At 36.3% G+C, this 16,341-nt stretch overlaps 3 protein-coding genes across 3 annotated transcripts; 1 reads left to right on the top strand and 2 right to left on the bottom strand.

The window, feature by feature from the left end:
- Positions 1-332: 332 nt before the first annotated feature.
- LOC120769176 lies at positions 333-2,169 on the bottom strand. The gene is made up of 2 exons (XM_040096062.1): positions 2,071-2,169; positions 333-1,864 (listed from the first exon to the last, which is right to left on the bottom strand). The coding sequence occupies exons 1-2, from the start codon at positions 2,131-2,133 to the stop codon at positions 758-760; spliced, it is 1,170 nt and encodes a 389-aa protein (XP_039951996.1). The 5' UTR covers positions 2,134-2,169; the 3' UTR covers positions 333-757.
- An 8,589-nt stretch (positions 2,170-10,758) lies between these two features.
- LOC120769177 lies at positions 10,759-12,093 on the bottom strand. The gene is made up of 2 exons (XM_040096063.1): positions 11,886-12,093; positions 10,759-11,802 (listed from the first exon to the last, which is right to left on the bottom strand). The coding sequence occupies exons 1-2, from the start codon at positions 11,934-11,936 to the stop codon at positions 11,053-11,055; spliced, it is 801 nt and encodes a 266-aa protein (XP_039951997.1). The 5' UTR covers positions 11,937-12,093; the 3' UTR covers positions 10,759-11,052.
- A 2,578-nt stretch (positions 12,094-14,671) lies between these two features.
- LOC120769220 lies at positions 14,672-16,102 on the top strand. The gene is made up of 3 exons (XM_040096116.1): positions 14,672-14,754; positions 15,238-15,658; positions 15,717-16,102. The coding sequence occupies exons 2-3, from the start codon at positions 15,247-15,249 to the stop codon at positions 15,848-15,850; spliced, it is 546 nt and encodes a 181-aa protein (XP_039952050.1). The 5' UTR covers positions 14,672-14,754; positions 15,238-15,246; the 3' UTR covers positions 15,851-16,102.
- The last annotated feature ends 239 nt before the right edge of the window (positions 16,103-16,341 follow it).

Raw genomic sequence — 16,341 nt, 5'->3', positions numbered from 1 at the left:
TGCGGTTTGTAATCTCTGAGCGGATTCCTCAGTGTGCCAGAAATAGCAACGATTCTCACTGCGCCGAGTAATTGAGTAAGAGTGTTGTGCACGCAGTCGATGTGCTCATTGAATACCGCAACAAAATGCGCGAACTCCCAGCGAAGCCTTGATTTATTGTTGCGAGCAATTGGCGGCTGCATTTTCTCACCTTTTTCTGGAGATGTTGGCACTTCGGTGAGCACTTACAAAATGCACTGCGAGAAATTTCGCTTTTGTTTCTAAATTTGTCAATGTGTTATGCTTCCTGATTTTATTGAACCTGCACATATTTTTAAAGTGTAAACAAATCATTTAAAATTAGTTGTATTTTATTGGGCACAATTTTACTGAACATATGAGTTTTGTTAAGCATATATGTATGTATGTATGTACTACTCGTCTAATGATTACTATAATTTGAACAAAATATGTTTGCAGTTTGATTTATTACTTGGCAGCTGCTTAAAATTAAAAAAAAAAAACCAAACAATTTTGAAGGAGTATTAAATGCAATGCTTGTATGGCACTTACGTCTAATTAATTAATAATACTTTATTTACATAGGTAAAACTTACGGCACAACGCTTAGATGTAAACAAATATTATACACTAACTTACTTAGCGGCATACGACATTAGTATTAGTAATAAAAATAAAATTTTGCTTCTCCTTAACACTAGCATTATATTACTTAGCGCCTGCAGGTTTTTTCACACTGAACCCTCCTCAACATCGCTCAATCCGCATCCATTTTCATCTTGTGAAACACATCTTTATACAGTGGCAGAAATTTGGTCAAGACAATCACTTGACTGCTCACATTCGTCGCTGCGCCATATTTCCGATACCAATCCACCAGCGATTCATCGAAATCGCTCCGCTGCTGCTGTTGCTCATTCGCCAGCAACTTTTCGACATATTCACCCACTGTGCTGTTGAAAAGTTTGGTGAACGCCACAAATCGTTTTTGCAACTCCACTTCGATTTGCAACACGCCCGCTTTACGGAACGCATTATCAATAATCACATTTTCCGCTGTCGGCTGCTTTATGCGCGTCGTATTGTGCAGCTGCACAAACATTTCGAAATCTCTTGCCATCAATGTTTTCACACCGAACTGTGCCAGTTGTGTCGGAAAATCATTTCCTTTGTTCAGCTTGAGTGCCTCTCGCACATCCGCCATGAATGCGACGCAGCTCTGTTTCACCGCCTCCATTGTCGCACACTTCACCATCTCGATTGTTTCGTCTTGCAGAAACTGGTTGACGACCGATCTCTGTTGCTCCAATGCATAATCAATCAGTCGTGTGACTTCGCGCATCATTATAGACGCAAGCCGATCGCGTTCGCGCTGCTCAACTGACGACACTTCGCTCGTTTCTTCACTAGCATCGCCAACATCAACACCAACACCATCAACGTCATCATCACCATTAATGGCACTGGCACTAGCAGCGGCACCTTCACCACCACTACCATCATTGCCGCCACTACCCTCGTCGTTCGCTACTGCTATGCCATCGTCTTGCCCTCCACGCTCATCGTCCCGCAGTTGTGTGCTCGCCTCTTCGCTTTCGCGCACCTCTTCACTATCGCCTACTTCTTCGTTGTTTGGCATTGTTTTCATAAATTGTGGTGTCGCATGCCTTGTCCTGCTCGCTGCACCGCGCTCTGTGTCCTCCTCGTCGTCTTCGTATGTCTCAACTGTTGCTTCGTCGGCATCTTCATCCTCTTTGTCATTAAGATCCAGTGCTGTCTCTACGAAACGCTCTGTGCTACTACTACTGGTACTGATGGCTTCTCCATGGCCTGCCGCCGTTCGAGTTGATACCGCAGCGACCAACTAAGTAAATAGATGTTTTGATTAACTTGTAGCTCTACATATGTATATATGTGTAGTTGTATGTATGTGCGCGTTGTGTTTCTTGTTTATTATAGTGCTTTCATCTATTTCTTATTTGTTTAGTTTTGCATGTAGTTTAAGGTCAGATTTGTTTATAAATACTAATAGAAAAGTATAGTGTGGGAAAAATGATGACATCGACTCACCTGTGCCAAGAGTAATGCGGTGAGCAGCAGCAGCAGCAGTGGCAGCGTCGCTTTCTTCCACATTCTCTCAGCGAAAAAATGCTATACCACACACCAATGACTGAGATGCAACTGAAATTGTTTATCATGTCTATAGTCTTTTATACATTACACTTAATAAAAGAGAAATTGCAATATCTCTTTGATTTGTTTTGTATGTTTTTATATTTTCACACCCTACACGCAACACATGGAGGAGTGTCAGTTTGTCGCACACATAGAGCGCAGAGTGTGGAGTCCACAGCAATTGCTTGCGCGTTAAATATGTGATATTTATAAGTTTTGAATGAGAATTGAAATGTAAATTTTTCATGAGCATAACATTTTTAACAATATCTATAAAATATAGTGAAAGTATTTGCAAAATAAGAATAAAAAAAAATTATTTATTTAAATAAATTAAATTTTATATTAAATATAGATATTCAATAAAAATATATTTTAAGAATTTTAAAAGTAAAAATTAAGATTTCAATTATCTTTAAAATTAAGATTTTTAATTTTAATATTTTAATTTTTTTTTAAATATTAATATAAAAATATGTTTTTAGTATTATTTGCGACAATAATCTCTAGTACAGTAAATTTTTGCGCTTATACAAGTAGTATATGGTATAAAAGCATGGCAGTAATGCATATATTTTGGTTATATATAATGTTAAATGTTCCTATTAGCTTAACAACAAATGTAGCTAAAATGTATTAGAATGGCAATAAACGCAGACAGCCTTTACTGTTATTTGTTCAAGTTATTAACACTAATGGCGTGGAGATAAATGTTGGAAGCAATGTGAATTCATGCTATTTTATTTACTTCATTTTATTTTCAAAATAAGTAACTGAACTGCACTAAAGAGATTGAAAATACACATTAGAAATAGTATAGGAGGAGTTTTTTAGCATTTTTTGAAAAATAGTAAGAGCAATTTAAGAATTAAATTTAAAAAATAAAATATTTAAAATTCACTTGAAAAAAAAAAATAGAAAAATCGAGCACACTTAGTGGCTAATGAAAATTTCCAAACAAAAACAGTTAAGTAAAGTTAAAATTGTAGTTCAAATCCATTTGTATGGGAAGTCTGGAAACTTTTATTTCATTATTCTTAATATAAAACCGAAATATTAAAGATATCCAAATTTATTTGATAAGAAAATGCATTAATATCCGCGAAACCGCAAGATTTCTCTGAATGAAAATGCAAATTGTTTATTAAAGTTATAAAAAATTAAATTTGAATTGAAGCAAATCGTTTAGTTCTACATATATACTATACTATATGACATGACAGTTGACAACGAAATTAAGTTATAAAACGTTAGAAAAGCTCATATTTTGAGCAATAGAAATCTAAATAATAATAAATAAGATTCCCCAGCCAACACTTTATCGGTTTGGAGATTATGAAAACTAATTTATATTGCTCTGAAAAATATTTAACTAAATTTTCTTTGATTTAACCAACACAAAATAAGTCATAATCTTATATATATCAACACCAACTTAACTTAAAAACAAAATTGAAATTATAAAACACTAAGTGTCAAATTACAAATACATAGTATCAATAGTCAAATGTTAAAAGTCAATTTTCTAATGTTAAACCTCAAACGTCAAAAGTTAGCTGCCACTTGTCAAAATAACTTGAACGAATGTAATCAATCAACTGTCAAACGTCAAGATGACTTGGACGAATCAAAAAATCAACTGCCAAATGTCAACCGTCAAAATAGCTTAAACGAAAGCAAAAATGTCAAGATAACGCGAACTTATGCGAAAATCAACTGCCAAATGTTATAATAACTTAAAAAAACGCCAAATATCGAACGTTAATTATTAATTGTCAAAGCTATTACGTCAAAAGTTAACTGTCAAACGCCAAGATAGCTTTGATAAATCAAAAATCAACTGTCAAACGTCAACTTCCAAATGACAGCTAACTCACAAATAGCAAAATAATTTGAACACAACATTTTAAACATAAAAAAATATATATTTAATTTACAATTCAACTTCACCAACATTAAAAATATATTTAAATCACAATCTCCACAATTTTTTTTGACCAGAATCTTTGTTAAGAGCACACAACTGCACTTTTATACCGTCAAACACCACCATACACAAATCGAGATTTTATAATATGATATTTATATATTTAATATTTATTCTATATTTAAAATTTGATATGTTATTTTTTGTAGATCGCTTCCGTCAGCTCCCCACCGTCGTAGTGCGCCTCATATTCGCACTTGACCGCACCGATTTGCGAACTTGTTTTTAATTGGAATCAATTGCTTGCATTTTCAACACCCAATTACATACATATTTTCATACATAAAAATCACACGCGTTCATAAATACATATTTATAAGAGTACATATCCACGCTTGGCGACACATGGTTAACTCAACCTATGCTACTTAAGTATATGCTAGTGTACATATCTGGCAGATGAGGTTTTCCAGATAGCGGAGTGTTCTGTGATTATGTTAAGTGATTCTTATATAAACAGCTTTAAAAATTATTTTCTAAATATTTTTTTAAGTGACTTAATGTTTGGTCTTAAAGCGATCGTACAATTTATTTGCCTTTCACACGCATATAAAAATTGATTCTTACTCATCACACCAAAAATTAGTAGAAAGCCTGCTTTCAGTGACATTTTTATACAAATTGCAAATTTTTCAAAGAAATCATATATTTTTCAACTGCAATATGGACGTTAGAGTAAACAATTATATATACGTTTATTATTGTTTATTTTCTTTATTAAAATTTGTAAAATTCTCTCATCTCTTATATATTTTTTCATAATATATCTGCATACCTAATAAAAATATCAGCTTTACTACATTTTTATGTTCGCTAGTGTATGCAAGTATGCAAAATACAATATATGTATGTATTTAAATGGGCGCACACTCTGAGCAACTTTCAATGGAAAATAATGCTCCTCTGCAATGCTTTCAGTTGCGTTTTGGGATAGCTTCTCTTTATATCTCAATGAATTCTTTATATTTACGGCATGAAGACATTCATAACAACTCCATAATACGGACGTAAGCGCATACACACATATGCACACATTTCATATTTAATACACATACATACATATATGTTTTATACATGTATATGTATGTATTTGTGGGCGCTTGTATGTGTGCCTTAAATTTACGGAATGTTTGTCATTTATATCTTAATCGATAATAGCAAATTTTATGATTATACTATATGGTACATATGTATATACGTATGTATGTATGTCAGCACCGCAACAGCGAAGTCAAGCGAGGGTATACGATTTTGAACGATGCGCGAAATTAAGCTATTTCAAAAGCGACCTAAAACTATGATTCATCAATGCTTGGTTGCAATAGCTTATAATAACCAGTATCTATAACCTAAAGGGACTTCATTACCCCAAGACCCGCTTACAGCAGGATATCTGTATCGTTGTTTGTAATAATATATAATTTTACATAGAGATACATACATATGTATATACATACATACATACACATATGTAAATATGTATGTATGTTGCTTTCTATGAGTTCAGCAAAGAGTTCACTATTAGTTTTATTTTTCAATCAAAAGACAGTATGCTATTCTAACATAGTAACCACAATGTATTCAAATATAATTACTGTGTATTTTTTCATGCTTTACAATTCAATAAAAAAGTATACAAAGTAATTGAAGAAGTAGCGTAACGTGATTTGTTTGAGCATAGGAAGAGCTTGTGGACTCGTATATAAGTATATAAGTATGTATATTAGTTTTTGTTTGTATTTGTAAATTGTGTGTCATAAAATCTTTGGTTCAACATTTTGGAATCAAATTTAGCGATTTTGAATTATAAAAGAATAAATCGGCACTCAAAAATTGTAACCTAAACTCCCTATAATATCACACTGAAAGAGGATGAATGGCTCTACGATTTGCCAACGGAACTTATAACAACTACACAGGGGATCTAAAATGGCTGAAGGCGTGAGTGTCGAAATCTATTGCCCGGAGCTAGATCTCAAGTGATACTACAAGCTTCCGGAATACTGCGGTATCTTTTAGGCGGAAGTTTAAGCGGTTAAGAAGGCAGTAGATGTAGTGACTGCGGGAAAATGGCTGCTTACATACTGGTTTCCAGACCACAGAGGGATTCCATGGAACGAAAAGATAATGAGATTGCCAAAAGTGCCATCCGTCTGATTAGCGAAACAGTACAGGAAATACGAGGATCGCTAATAACGAAACATAATCAAATTTCCGAATAACTGAACCGGCGAATCATTGTGAGCCATCTCTCTCCCTTAAAGACATAAGGAATCGCCAAGATCTTATGCAAGAGCTCCGTACTTTAGCACAAATTAAAGTGAGCCTCAGTCTGGTATTACTAAGAACCAGTAAGTCTATGTATGGCATGACAGTCGGTCAATATAGCATAACCTAACCCTATAAAGTTAGCTACAAATCGGCACTCTCATCTTAGAACTTCTATATACGAATGATTCCAAATGGGATAAAAAAACTAGACTTTTTTCGAAGATACAAAGTCTATATCGACGAAGTAAACGAGATTTATGTCCACTCCATTAGCTATACTTTTCGGATCTTCAAGGACTTCGAGTCTATACTTCAGGGTTTATTGAGATGCTTTCAGACTATGCAATTAAGACATTAAATAGGTTAGAGAATTGGCAATGAAAGCAGGGAACCGGGGAACCAAGGAACTTACATATATGTAGTTAAAAAAACAACTTTGGTATTATTTTATATTATTGAATTCAGTATTTATAGAGGATTTCACTAATTTTTCGTATGATGACTGGCAAAAACACAAAATTTATAAAGTTTGAAAAAAAAATGGAGGTTGTAAAATATCTCCCTTCCGCTTTTTTACTCTTTGTTCAATGCTTTATAAAAAGTGTTACTTTGATCGGAGAAGCCCCCCTCCTTATTTGCGAAGAACTCGGGCAGCCACTTTTCACAAGCCTCTTTTAAGATCAACTTTACACCAGCAAGGGCGTTCGCTATGGACAAGAACAGGCAGTAATCACTTGGCGCTATGTCCCGGCCATATGGTGGATGCGATAAAACCTACCATCCAAGCTCTCGTAGCTTCTGACGAGTCATAAACGAAGTATGTGGTCTGGCGTTGTCCTGGTGGAACACTACACCCATCCTGTTGGCGAATTCTGGACGCTTCTGGTCGATCGCCTGCTCAAACGGTCCAGTTGTTCGCAATAGATGGCAGAATTGCGCGTCTGGCCATATGGGAGCAGCTCATTGTGGATGATTCCCTTCCAATACCACCAAACACACAGCAAAACCTTCCTGACCGTCAATTCCGGCTTGGCCACCGTTTGGGACGATTCACCGGCCTTCAACCACGACCATTTTCGCTTGATTTTGTCGTATGTGATCCATTTTCATCGTTAGTCACCAGTCACCATCCGCTTCAAAAATGGGTCGAGTTCGTTCCGTTTCAGCGCTATCGCAGGCGTTGGTCCAGAAGGTTTTTTGCGTCAAATCATGCGGCACCCAAACATCAAGCTTTTTTGTGTATCCAGCCTTCTGCAGATGGTTTAAAATGGTTTGGTAGCTAACTCCCATCTTCTGGGCGATGTCGCGAGATGCCACATGCCAGTCTAACTCGATGTTTTCCTTGATTTCATCGGTATATGTCGTCACAAGTCTTCCGTCGGCTTGTCGTTATCACCCGCTCTGAATCGTCGAAACCATTCCTCCGCAGTTCGAAGTGATAGAGTACCATCCCCCAAAACACCATTAATCTCACGGAACGTTTCTCTACCGGATTTGCTTTTGACGGAGGAAAAGTTTAAAAAGCGAGAATTTCGGCGTTAGTGAACTTCAAGTTTACACGTCTATAACTGTTGAACGCAATATCCAAACTAATCATGCATAGCGTCGATTTGTAGGTTATGTCAAGACCTTTCAAAGTCAAAGATATATTGTATTGCCAGATACGAGCTCTGTAGCGCTTTAGACATAGCCGCGAAATTCAAAAGACAAAGAGGCGGAGGGAGATATTTGACAACTTAATATTTCAATGGAACCTGGAAGTGAGATAGTACTTCTAATGCAGACTGCCTTTATAAGCTGCAGAAACAAAAGGAAAATAGCTGAAATATACCAAGATGAAATTCCCGAGTAGAAGCAGTTGGATTATCAAAAATTATATGACATTTGAATTTCCATTCCCAGAAAAATTTATAAGGCATATATCGTCACCTAAAATGCAAAATAACGTAACATCACTTTCATAAGTTTACAGGTTTTGGTTGTAACACATATATTGGTGTTGGAGTATTGGTAATTCTATAATCCTTTCAGCACCATAAACTGAAAAGAAGAAAATATTTAGAATGGGTCGTAAATGAAGAGCATCGATTGGTAAAAAAACTGCGTGATGAAGGAAAAACGTACAAATTAATATTAAACAAGTAAGGAAGGGCTAAGTTCGGGTGTCACCGAACATTTTATACTCTCGCATGGTAAAGTGATTATCGAGATTTCATAATACGTCATTTACATATTTTTCAAATACCGTATTTTTGTAAAGTTTTATTCCGCTATCATCATTGGTTCCTAATGTATATACTCGTATTATACAGAGAAGGCATCAGATGGAATTCAAAATAGCGTTATTTTGGAAGAAGGCGTGGTTGTGAACCGATTTCACCCATATTTCGTACATGTCATCAGGGTGTTAAGAAAATATTATGTACCGAATTTCATTGAAATCGGTCTAGTAGCTCCTGAGATATGGTTCTTGGTCCATAAGTGGGCGGCGCCACCCCCATTTTCAATTTTTAAAAAAAGGCTGGGTGCAGCTTCCTTCTGCCATTTCTTCCGTAAAATTTAGTGTTTCTGACGTTTTTTGTTAGTCGGTTAACGCACTTTTAGTGATTTTGAACATAACCTTTGTATGGGAGGTGGGCGTGGCTATTATCCGATTTCTTCCATTTTTGAATTGTATATGGAAATATCTGAAGGAAACGACTCTATAGAGTTTGGTTGATATAGCTATAGTAGTTTCCGAGATATGTACAAAAAACTTAGTAGGGGGCGGGGCCACGCCCACTTTTCCAAAACAATTGCGTCCAAATATGCCCCTCCCTAATGCGATTCTTTGTGCCAAATTTCACTTTAATATCTTTATTTATGGCTTAGTTATGACACTTTATAGGTTTTCGGTTTCCGCCATTTTGTGGGTGTGGCAGTGGGCCGATTTTCGAACTTAACCTTCTTATGGAGCCAAGGAATACGTGTACCAAGGTTCATCATGATATCTCAATTTTTACTCAAGTTACTGCTTGCACGGACGGACGGACAGACGGACGGACGGACAGACAGACATCCGGATTTCGACTCTACTCGTCACCCTGATCACTTTGGTATATATAACCCTATATCTGACTCTTTTAGTTTTAGGACTTACAAACAACCGTTATGTGAACAAAACTATAATACTCTCGTTAGCAACATTGTTGCGAGAGTATAAATATATTAGGAGTTTCGGAAAACTTTGTAACCTAACGAAAGGGAAGCTCGTGATCGTCCAAGAAAACCTGACCTGATTGATGATCGCCGTATATTTCTCATAGGAAAAAATTGCCCTTTTGTGACTTCACCACAAAATTGCAGCGTAAGTTGGACTAAATGTTAGCTCGCGGACCCTTCGACGTCGATTAGTGAACGCAAAGACAGAAAAATTCTACTTCTACGAAAGATCCACATACAGAAGGGAAAAGATTTTGCTTTTCTGAACATAAAAAGTGATATGGTCCCACAGGAGAAAAAAGTGGAGAAATAGTTATTTTTTCAGTGATGAAGTTAATATTAATATTTACGAAAATGGATGTGAAATAACTGTCCGCGAACCTAAAGGTAAAAAATTGATTGTAGATACACCACAAAGGCAATTAAACTTGGAAGTGTAAACATATTGATGAAGGGATGTTTCTCCTGGCAAGGCGTTGGTCTTTTATTTTGAATAAGGAACACAATGACCGCCTTTGAGTACAGAGAGATATTTTGCAAAATCATATGCTGAAGAAAACATGCCGCTGAGATGGTGTTGTCCACAAGATAACGACCCAAAACATCGAGATTGGTATCTGATTGGTTCAGTAACGCAAATGTGATCTGTATGCAATGGCCTAGTCAATCGTTTGAGCCCAACTCGATTGAGAACATGTGGAGTGGCCTTAAGAGTAGATTGGAAAGAAGAGATGCTATGGGATGATACTCCATTGGAAACTTGCCAAAGATAAATGTCAAATTGAATAGGAAAACTTATGAAAAGCATGGAGAATATATAGGTTATTAAAAACCGTGAACGGTATAAAAGATACCTTGATTTTCTTCTTTAAAAAAATGAGTTTAATAATAAAATTGTTTTGATTATAAATATTTCAAAATCATTAAGTAAAAACTGTTTACACCTATTATTTTGTCCATAAGTGTATGTACATACGAATACCACATAAGCAAAATACGTCTATTTTTACTAATGCACAAGTGAATATAACCCTATGGGTGAAATATTTTTATTAATAGCCATCTAAAGGCACTCAGCAATATTAAAACGTATTCACTTAAACTATTTTTTTATTATTTTTGAGTATTTTTCGGTACATATTTATTTATTTATTATATAATATAATATTTAACTGTTTATTAGAAACAGTTTAAACAACATTCTATTGTCAGTTTTTTTAACTTTACTATTAGTATTCTCGGTGATGGTAATTTCTCAACACTTGCATTGCTAATTGCTTAAAAATGCTTATATAATTCGCACACACGCTCACTCCAGCAATTAAAACAGTAGCAATAATTAATTAATTAACACATGCATTAATAATTAGTATTGTTAATTGTAATTGTTTAAATTCATTTTACATACGCGCAGACGCTCAAGCGTACAACTCGAAAAACTTGGCAAAGATCTCCACTTTCTTCTCCGCGTCCGTTTCGGCATTGAACGCATGTTGCCATTCGATCATTTTGCGTTCACTCGCCCGCTGTTCGGCCGTTAACTTTGTCAAATAACTATCCACACGAGCGTTAAACTTCTCGCTGAAGACGAGAAAGCGTTCTAAAAAATCCACCTGTAACTTATCCAAACCATTCTTCTTCAACGACATCTCCAAGTACATATTCTCTGTTGTGGCATTCCCGAGCGCCGTCGTATTATGCCGCTCTACCAGCTCGGTAAATAATACGACCATGTCGTATAGTTCGCCCACCTTTTCGTCTTCGCCCATTTTCTTCACATTGTCAGCGCGTGCGACGTAATCGGAAAAATTGCCCAGGTGTGCTAATAAAGAGGCGGTGGGCTCCATTAGTGTGGCCGCATCTTTGAGTACGTTGCGTAAAACTTCGGTACCATGTTCGACCGTAAAGTTGGAGAGTAGTGCGAACTGCTCGAGCGTGTAGAAGAGTAGTTTATCACGATCGCTCCATTCATCAGCGTAAACTTTGTTGCCACTATTGTTGTTATTGTCGCTGTTGCTGCTGGTGTTTTCGCCATGTGCAATAATAATGTTATTGTTGGCGTTGTTGTATGCGTTAGTGGAAGCAGCTGATTCAGTTTTAAGTTGCGCATCTTTAAACGCTTCTGGCGAACGGCTCGAGTCACTTGCTTGGGGTAAGACGCTGATAAGCTGCGCACACAAATGTACAGATATACAAATCAGACAATAATTATGTTGATATTTCGCATTAGCTTTTGTATATTCACACTAACCTGCGAGCTGACCAGCAAATAGCATAGCAACATTGTGTCTCCCTTAAACATTTATTGTCACGTCGTCGAAGCTCAAATAATTCTATTTACCAAAACAATTTGTATGTAATTCTCAGTATTTTTATATTTTCAAACAGCCTCTAACTTCTAACACGCCTCAATTCGTACTAAATTAGCGCCTAGTAATTTTTTAATACACGATTCGTATGGTTATCGTCTACGCTACGCAGAAAACGCTCAATAGCGCGCAGACAATGTTTACAAGCAAAGAGCGCTGAATAAATCATTATAATGAATATACATATTTAATAAAAAAAAAGTTGTTAAATATGAAAGTTCAATGCGGTCAAGTTCCAGTGTAAATTATTTTATGCATTGAGTTCCACTGATGACAGAGCTGATATCGTGCTGCAGCGCAGCTTTCGCGCTTCGCATTCGAGCTTACTGCGTTCTTGTTTTCTAGAAATGCTCTATATTAAAGAAATTTGCATTTTAGCCAACTTACATGGGGTGTATATCACGGGTGATCCAAGTAGAGACACTATTTTCAATAGCGTTGTTTTTGACAGATCACGCATGAGTCGTGTCAAGGTGTCAGGTTAGTTTTGTTCAGTATCGTTTGGCATTTCATCATGGAAAAACTTACGCCTAAACATTTACAAATCGTTCAACTTTGTTACGAAAATTCACGTTCTGTAAAGAATGTGTTTCGCCCGCCTCGCTACACTTATGGTCAACCTAATCGGCCTGCTGAGCGTATTATTCGCAACACCATCACCCATTTTGAGACCCAGCATTCATTATTAAGTAATATTCGACCCCCACGTCCAGCACGGAGTAAAAAAAAATACGGCAGCCATAGCTAAGAATGTACACGAAGACCATGGAGAGACCATTCGGCGCCATTCGCAGCAACTCGGACTAACGTATGGAACGATTGGCGCATTTTACTTCTAGATCTGAAATTGAAAGCGTACAAAATACAGCTAGTGCCAGAACTGAAGCCGCTCGACCTTCCCAAGCGACATCGCGTCGCTCTACGGGCTCTTGAAAAGTTCCAAGACGATCCGACGTTTTCGAGCAAAATTTTTTTCCGGGATGGCTAATACCGATTGAGAACTTAAAATTGTCACATTTGGGACGAAGGGCAAACTAAAGAGATTCAACAGCTACCGCTTCTTCTAGAAAAAAACTAAGGTTTGGTGTAGTTTGTAGGCCGGTGGAATCATCGGTCTATATTGCTGCAAAAATGGCGCCAGTGAGAACATAACCATCAATGGCGACGATATAGCGCCATGATAGCCGACTATTTGATGCCTGAAATTGAAGCTCCTGATGTCGGCGACATTTGGTGTTTACAAGACGGCGCCATTTTCCACACATCGCATCAATCAATGGTTTTATTGGGAGAACACTTCGGTGAGCAGATAGTTTCAAATTTAAGGCCGCTCGATCGCAAGATGTTGTGATATTGCAACGTTAGACTATTTCCTGTGGGTAAATATTAGTCTAAAGTCTAAGCGGACAATCCCACTTCGACGCAAGCCTTGGAGAAAAACACCACGCGTGTCAGTCACCAGTTACCAGTCGAAATGGACTCAACGGATGGAACATCTAAGACGTAGCCGAGGCCAACATTTGAAAGAGATAATCTTCAAAAAGTAAATGCAAAATAATGTTCTTTCAAATGAAATTAATTAAATTTGAAGTTTCTTTGTTTTTTCTGTAAAAATGTAGGGAACCTCGAAATGGATCACCCTATAATATATTGTAAATATGTATATGTCCTACATACATACTTAGATAATGTGTATCTATTTATACCAATATAGCCACATGGCATACTCATATACATACATACATAGATACTTACTGAAATGTAATGTTATGTAAAATTATTCTAATACATATTTCAAGGTTAACCTGTAAGTAAGTACATATGTATATTAAAGGAACGTTAGTATCTTTGCATTTTTATTTCTAATGAAGTCTTACTTGATCTAGATAGCACACATGAACTTACCGTATCTATGCATCGGTAGTAAACAAAGGGTTTAATTATGAAGGAGATTGTCTTCCTTTAGTTATATATTGCATACTTTTAGGGAGCTTAATGACTTAAGGGCCTCCAGCAACTCTTAATGCCTTTGTTCAAGAAAGGGGTAAACGATCACAAGTACACAGGAGTTTCAGTGAGAATTGCCAAATGGACCACAAAAAACTCAAAGAGATTTTAACTGAAATCTCTCAATAAATCTAATGACTTTATCTTTCATAATGTAGACTAAATCGGTGAATACCTTCCGGTACCAGTACGATCTTAGTCTTTCAGATAGGTCACAAGCAATCAGTAAGAAATATTAAAATAAAATTTGTTAGCTGTTATCAAACATTATTGGACAATACACACTATTCTTCAATTTTCTCATTATCCAACTTTCTGATGAATTGAGAGTCCATTCTCGACTGCTTCCTTAACTCGTCTTATAATCCCAAGAACTAACTCTCAGCAGGAATATTCGTTCTGAGTAAATTTAGGAAGCTACGTCCGTCGATTTGTCCGTCTGTCTATATATTTGAGAACTAGACCCTTAGTCGTTGAAATATTGCTCTGATTGTGCACAAGTTTTTACGGGCACAAAATGCTGCTTATAACATTTTTGTCAAGAAACATATATTTACATTATTGATTAAAGTTATGAAAATGTCTTAAAACAAATAATATGAAGAAAATACAACCCTGTGGCATGTGTTTATTGATTTTCTTGTAGTTACTCGTGCAACTTTCAACGAGTGTTTTACACTACTCGCCGCATTGCATCTGTCATATTCCGCGAATCTTACCTCACAAGTCAAGCAAGTGGAAAAAGTAAGGCCTCATTAAAGGTTTCTATAAAATTTTATTTGTTTTGATTTACTCATAAATATTGCTAATAGCAAACACTTCTTAAAGTATATTAATTAAATTTATTACACAGTAAATTAGTGGACCGCGGACGGGCGCAGAAGCTTGAATAAAATTGAGCTATTTGGTTGTGTAACACTCGCTGCGGGTTTTCTGTTATTAATTTTGTAGATTATTGAAAATATTTTGAAAAAGCGAACTTATAACTGAGATTTTTGTATTAAGAATACATTTGTTTGGCTTGTAAGGAGCCTTCCTTATTTTACATATGACGTGAATCGAGTAATAAACGATTTATGATAAAGGTTACATAACCTCTTCGCCGTCATCAAACCGTCCGTCTGACTGTTAACCGCTGCAACTATTTCAACAAATTTATTTAATATTTTTACCTTATATCTTTATGATGCAACTAATTACTCATATTTTTGTTTTTATTATTTCCAGGCATACAAAATGGCTCTCCGTGGTTTCAGCATGTCCATGCAGCGTCAGCTGTTGAAGCAATTGCTTAAAAATACCCAAACGGGAAGCATTGCATCCGTACATACATTGGATAAAATTGGCAACCGCGAAATCGTCGGCTACGGCTGGAACGGTACCGCTTGCTACGCCGATCGCACGGACTACCCAATGCCGGCCATTCGCTTCCGTGAGCCCAACAATGAAATTAAGGCTCTGCGCGAAAAAGAGAAGCAAGATTGGAAAAAATTGAGCCCTGAAGAAATTAAGGCTTTATACCGTGCCAGTTTCTGCCAAACTTTCGCTGAAATCCAAGCGCCAACCGGTGAATGGAAACAGCATTTGGGTATTGGTCTCATATTCGTCAGCATGGCCATTTGGATTGCAGTTCTCATGAACCTTTTCGGTACGTTTATATGCTATAACTAAATTAAACTTTTACTCATAATACATTTACCATTTAGTTTACGATGACTTGCCAGTCACCTTCGATGATGAGCACAAGAAGGCGCAATTGAAGCGTATGCTTGACTTGGAAGTCAATCCGGTTACTGGTTTGGCCTCCAACTGGGATTATGAAAACAAGAAGTGGAAATAAATCAAATAAGCTAATAGTGTGAAATAGTACTGCCTCTGCAGTTATTTAATAAGTCTAAAGCAATTCAAATCTACAAAATATACCATCATTGCAAAGTAAATTACGATGTTAGTGTTATTGTAATAAAGCTTGTAAACACAATTTGACTAATAGAGTACATTGTAAACTATGCCGTAGCCAACTATGTGAAGCTAAATGTGTTAAATCAGAGCTTTAGTAAATTTCTAATGTTAAAACGACACAACAAACAAAGAGCGAGTATTATTAAAATACAAACACATTAAAAAAAAAAACAAAGGGAAATAGTTTTGTAATGCTTGGTAGAAAATTAAATAGCTTTAAGAGCAATCGCTCCTTACGTTAGGTTTTAGGACTTGGGTTTAAGGATACTGAAATGTGAATCTGTGTACAAGGGTTTCTGGGAAGAGAATGGGTCTTTATTTTTGTTAAAATATCAGTAATTTTTGGAAAATACATGATTTTGACAGGTG

The sequence above is a fragment of the Bactrocera tryoni genome, chromosome 2 (genome assembly GCF_016617805.1).
Source record: "Bactrocera tryoni isolate S06 chromosome 2, CSIRO_BtryS06_freeze2, whole genome shotgun sequence".
Taxonomy (NCBI): domain Eukaryota; kingdom Metazoa; phylum Arthropoda; class Insecta; order Diptera; family Tephritidae; genus Bactrocera; species Bactrocera tryoni.
This window is presented reverse-complemented; position numbering and strand designations above follow the sequence as displayed.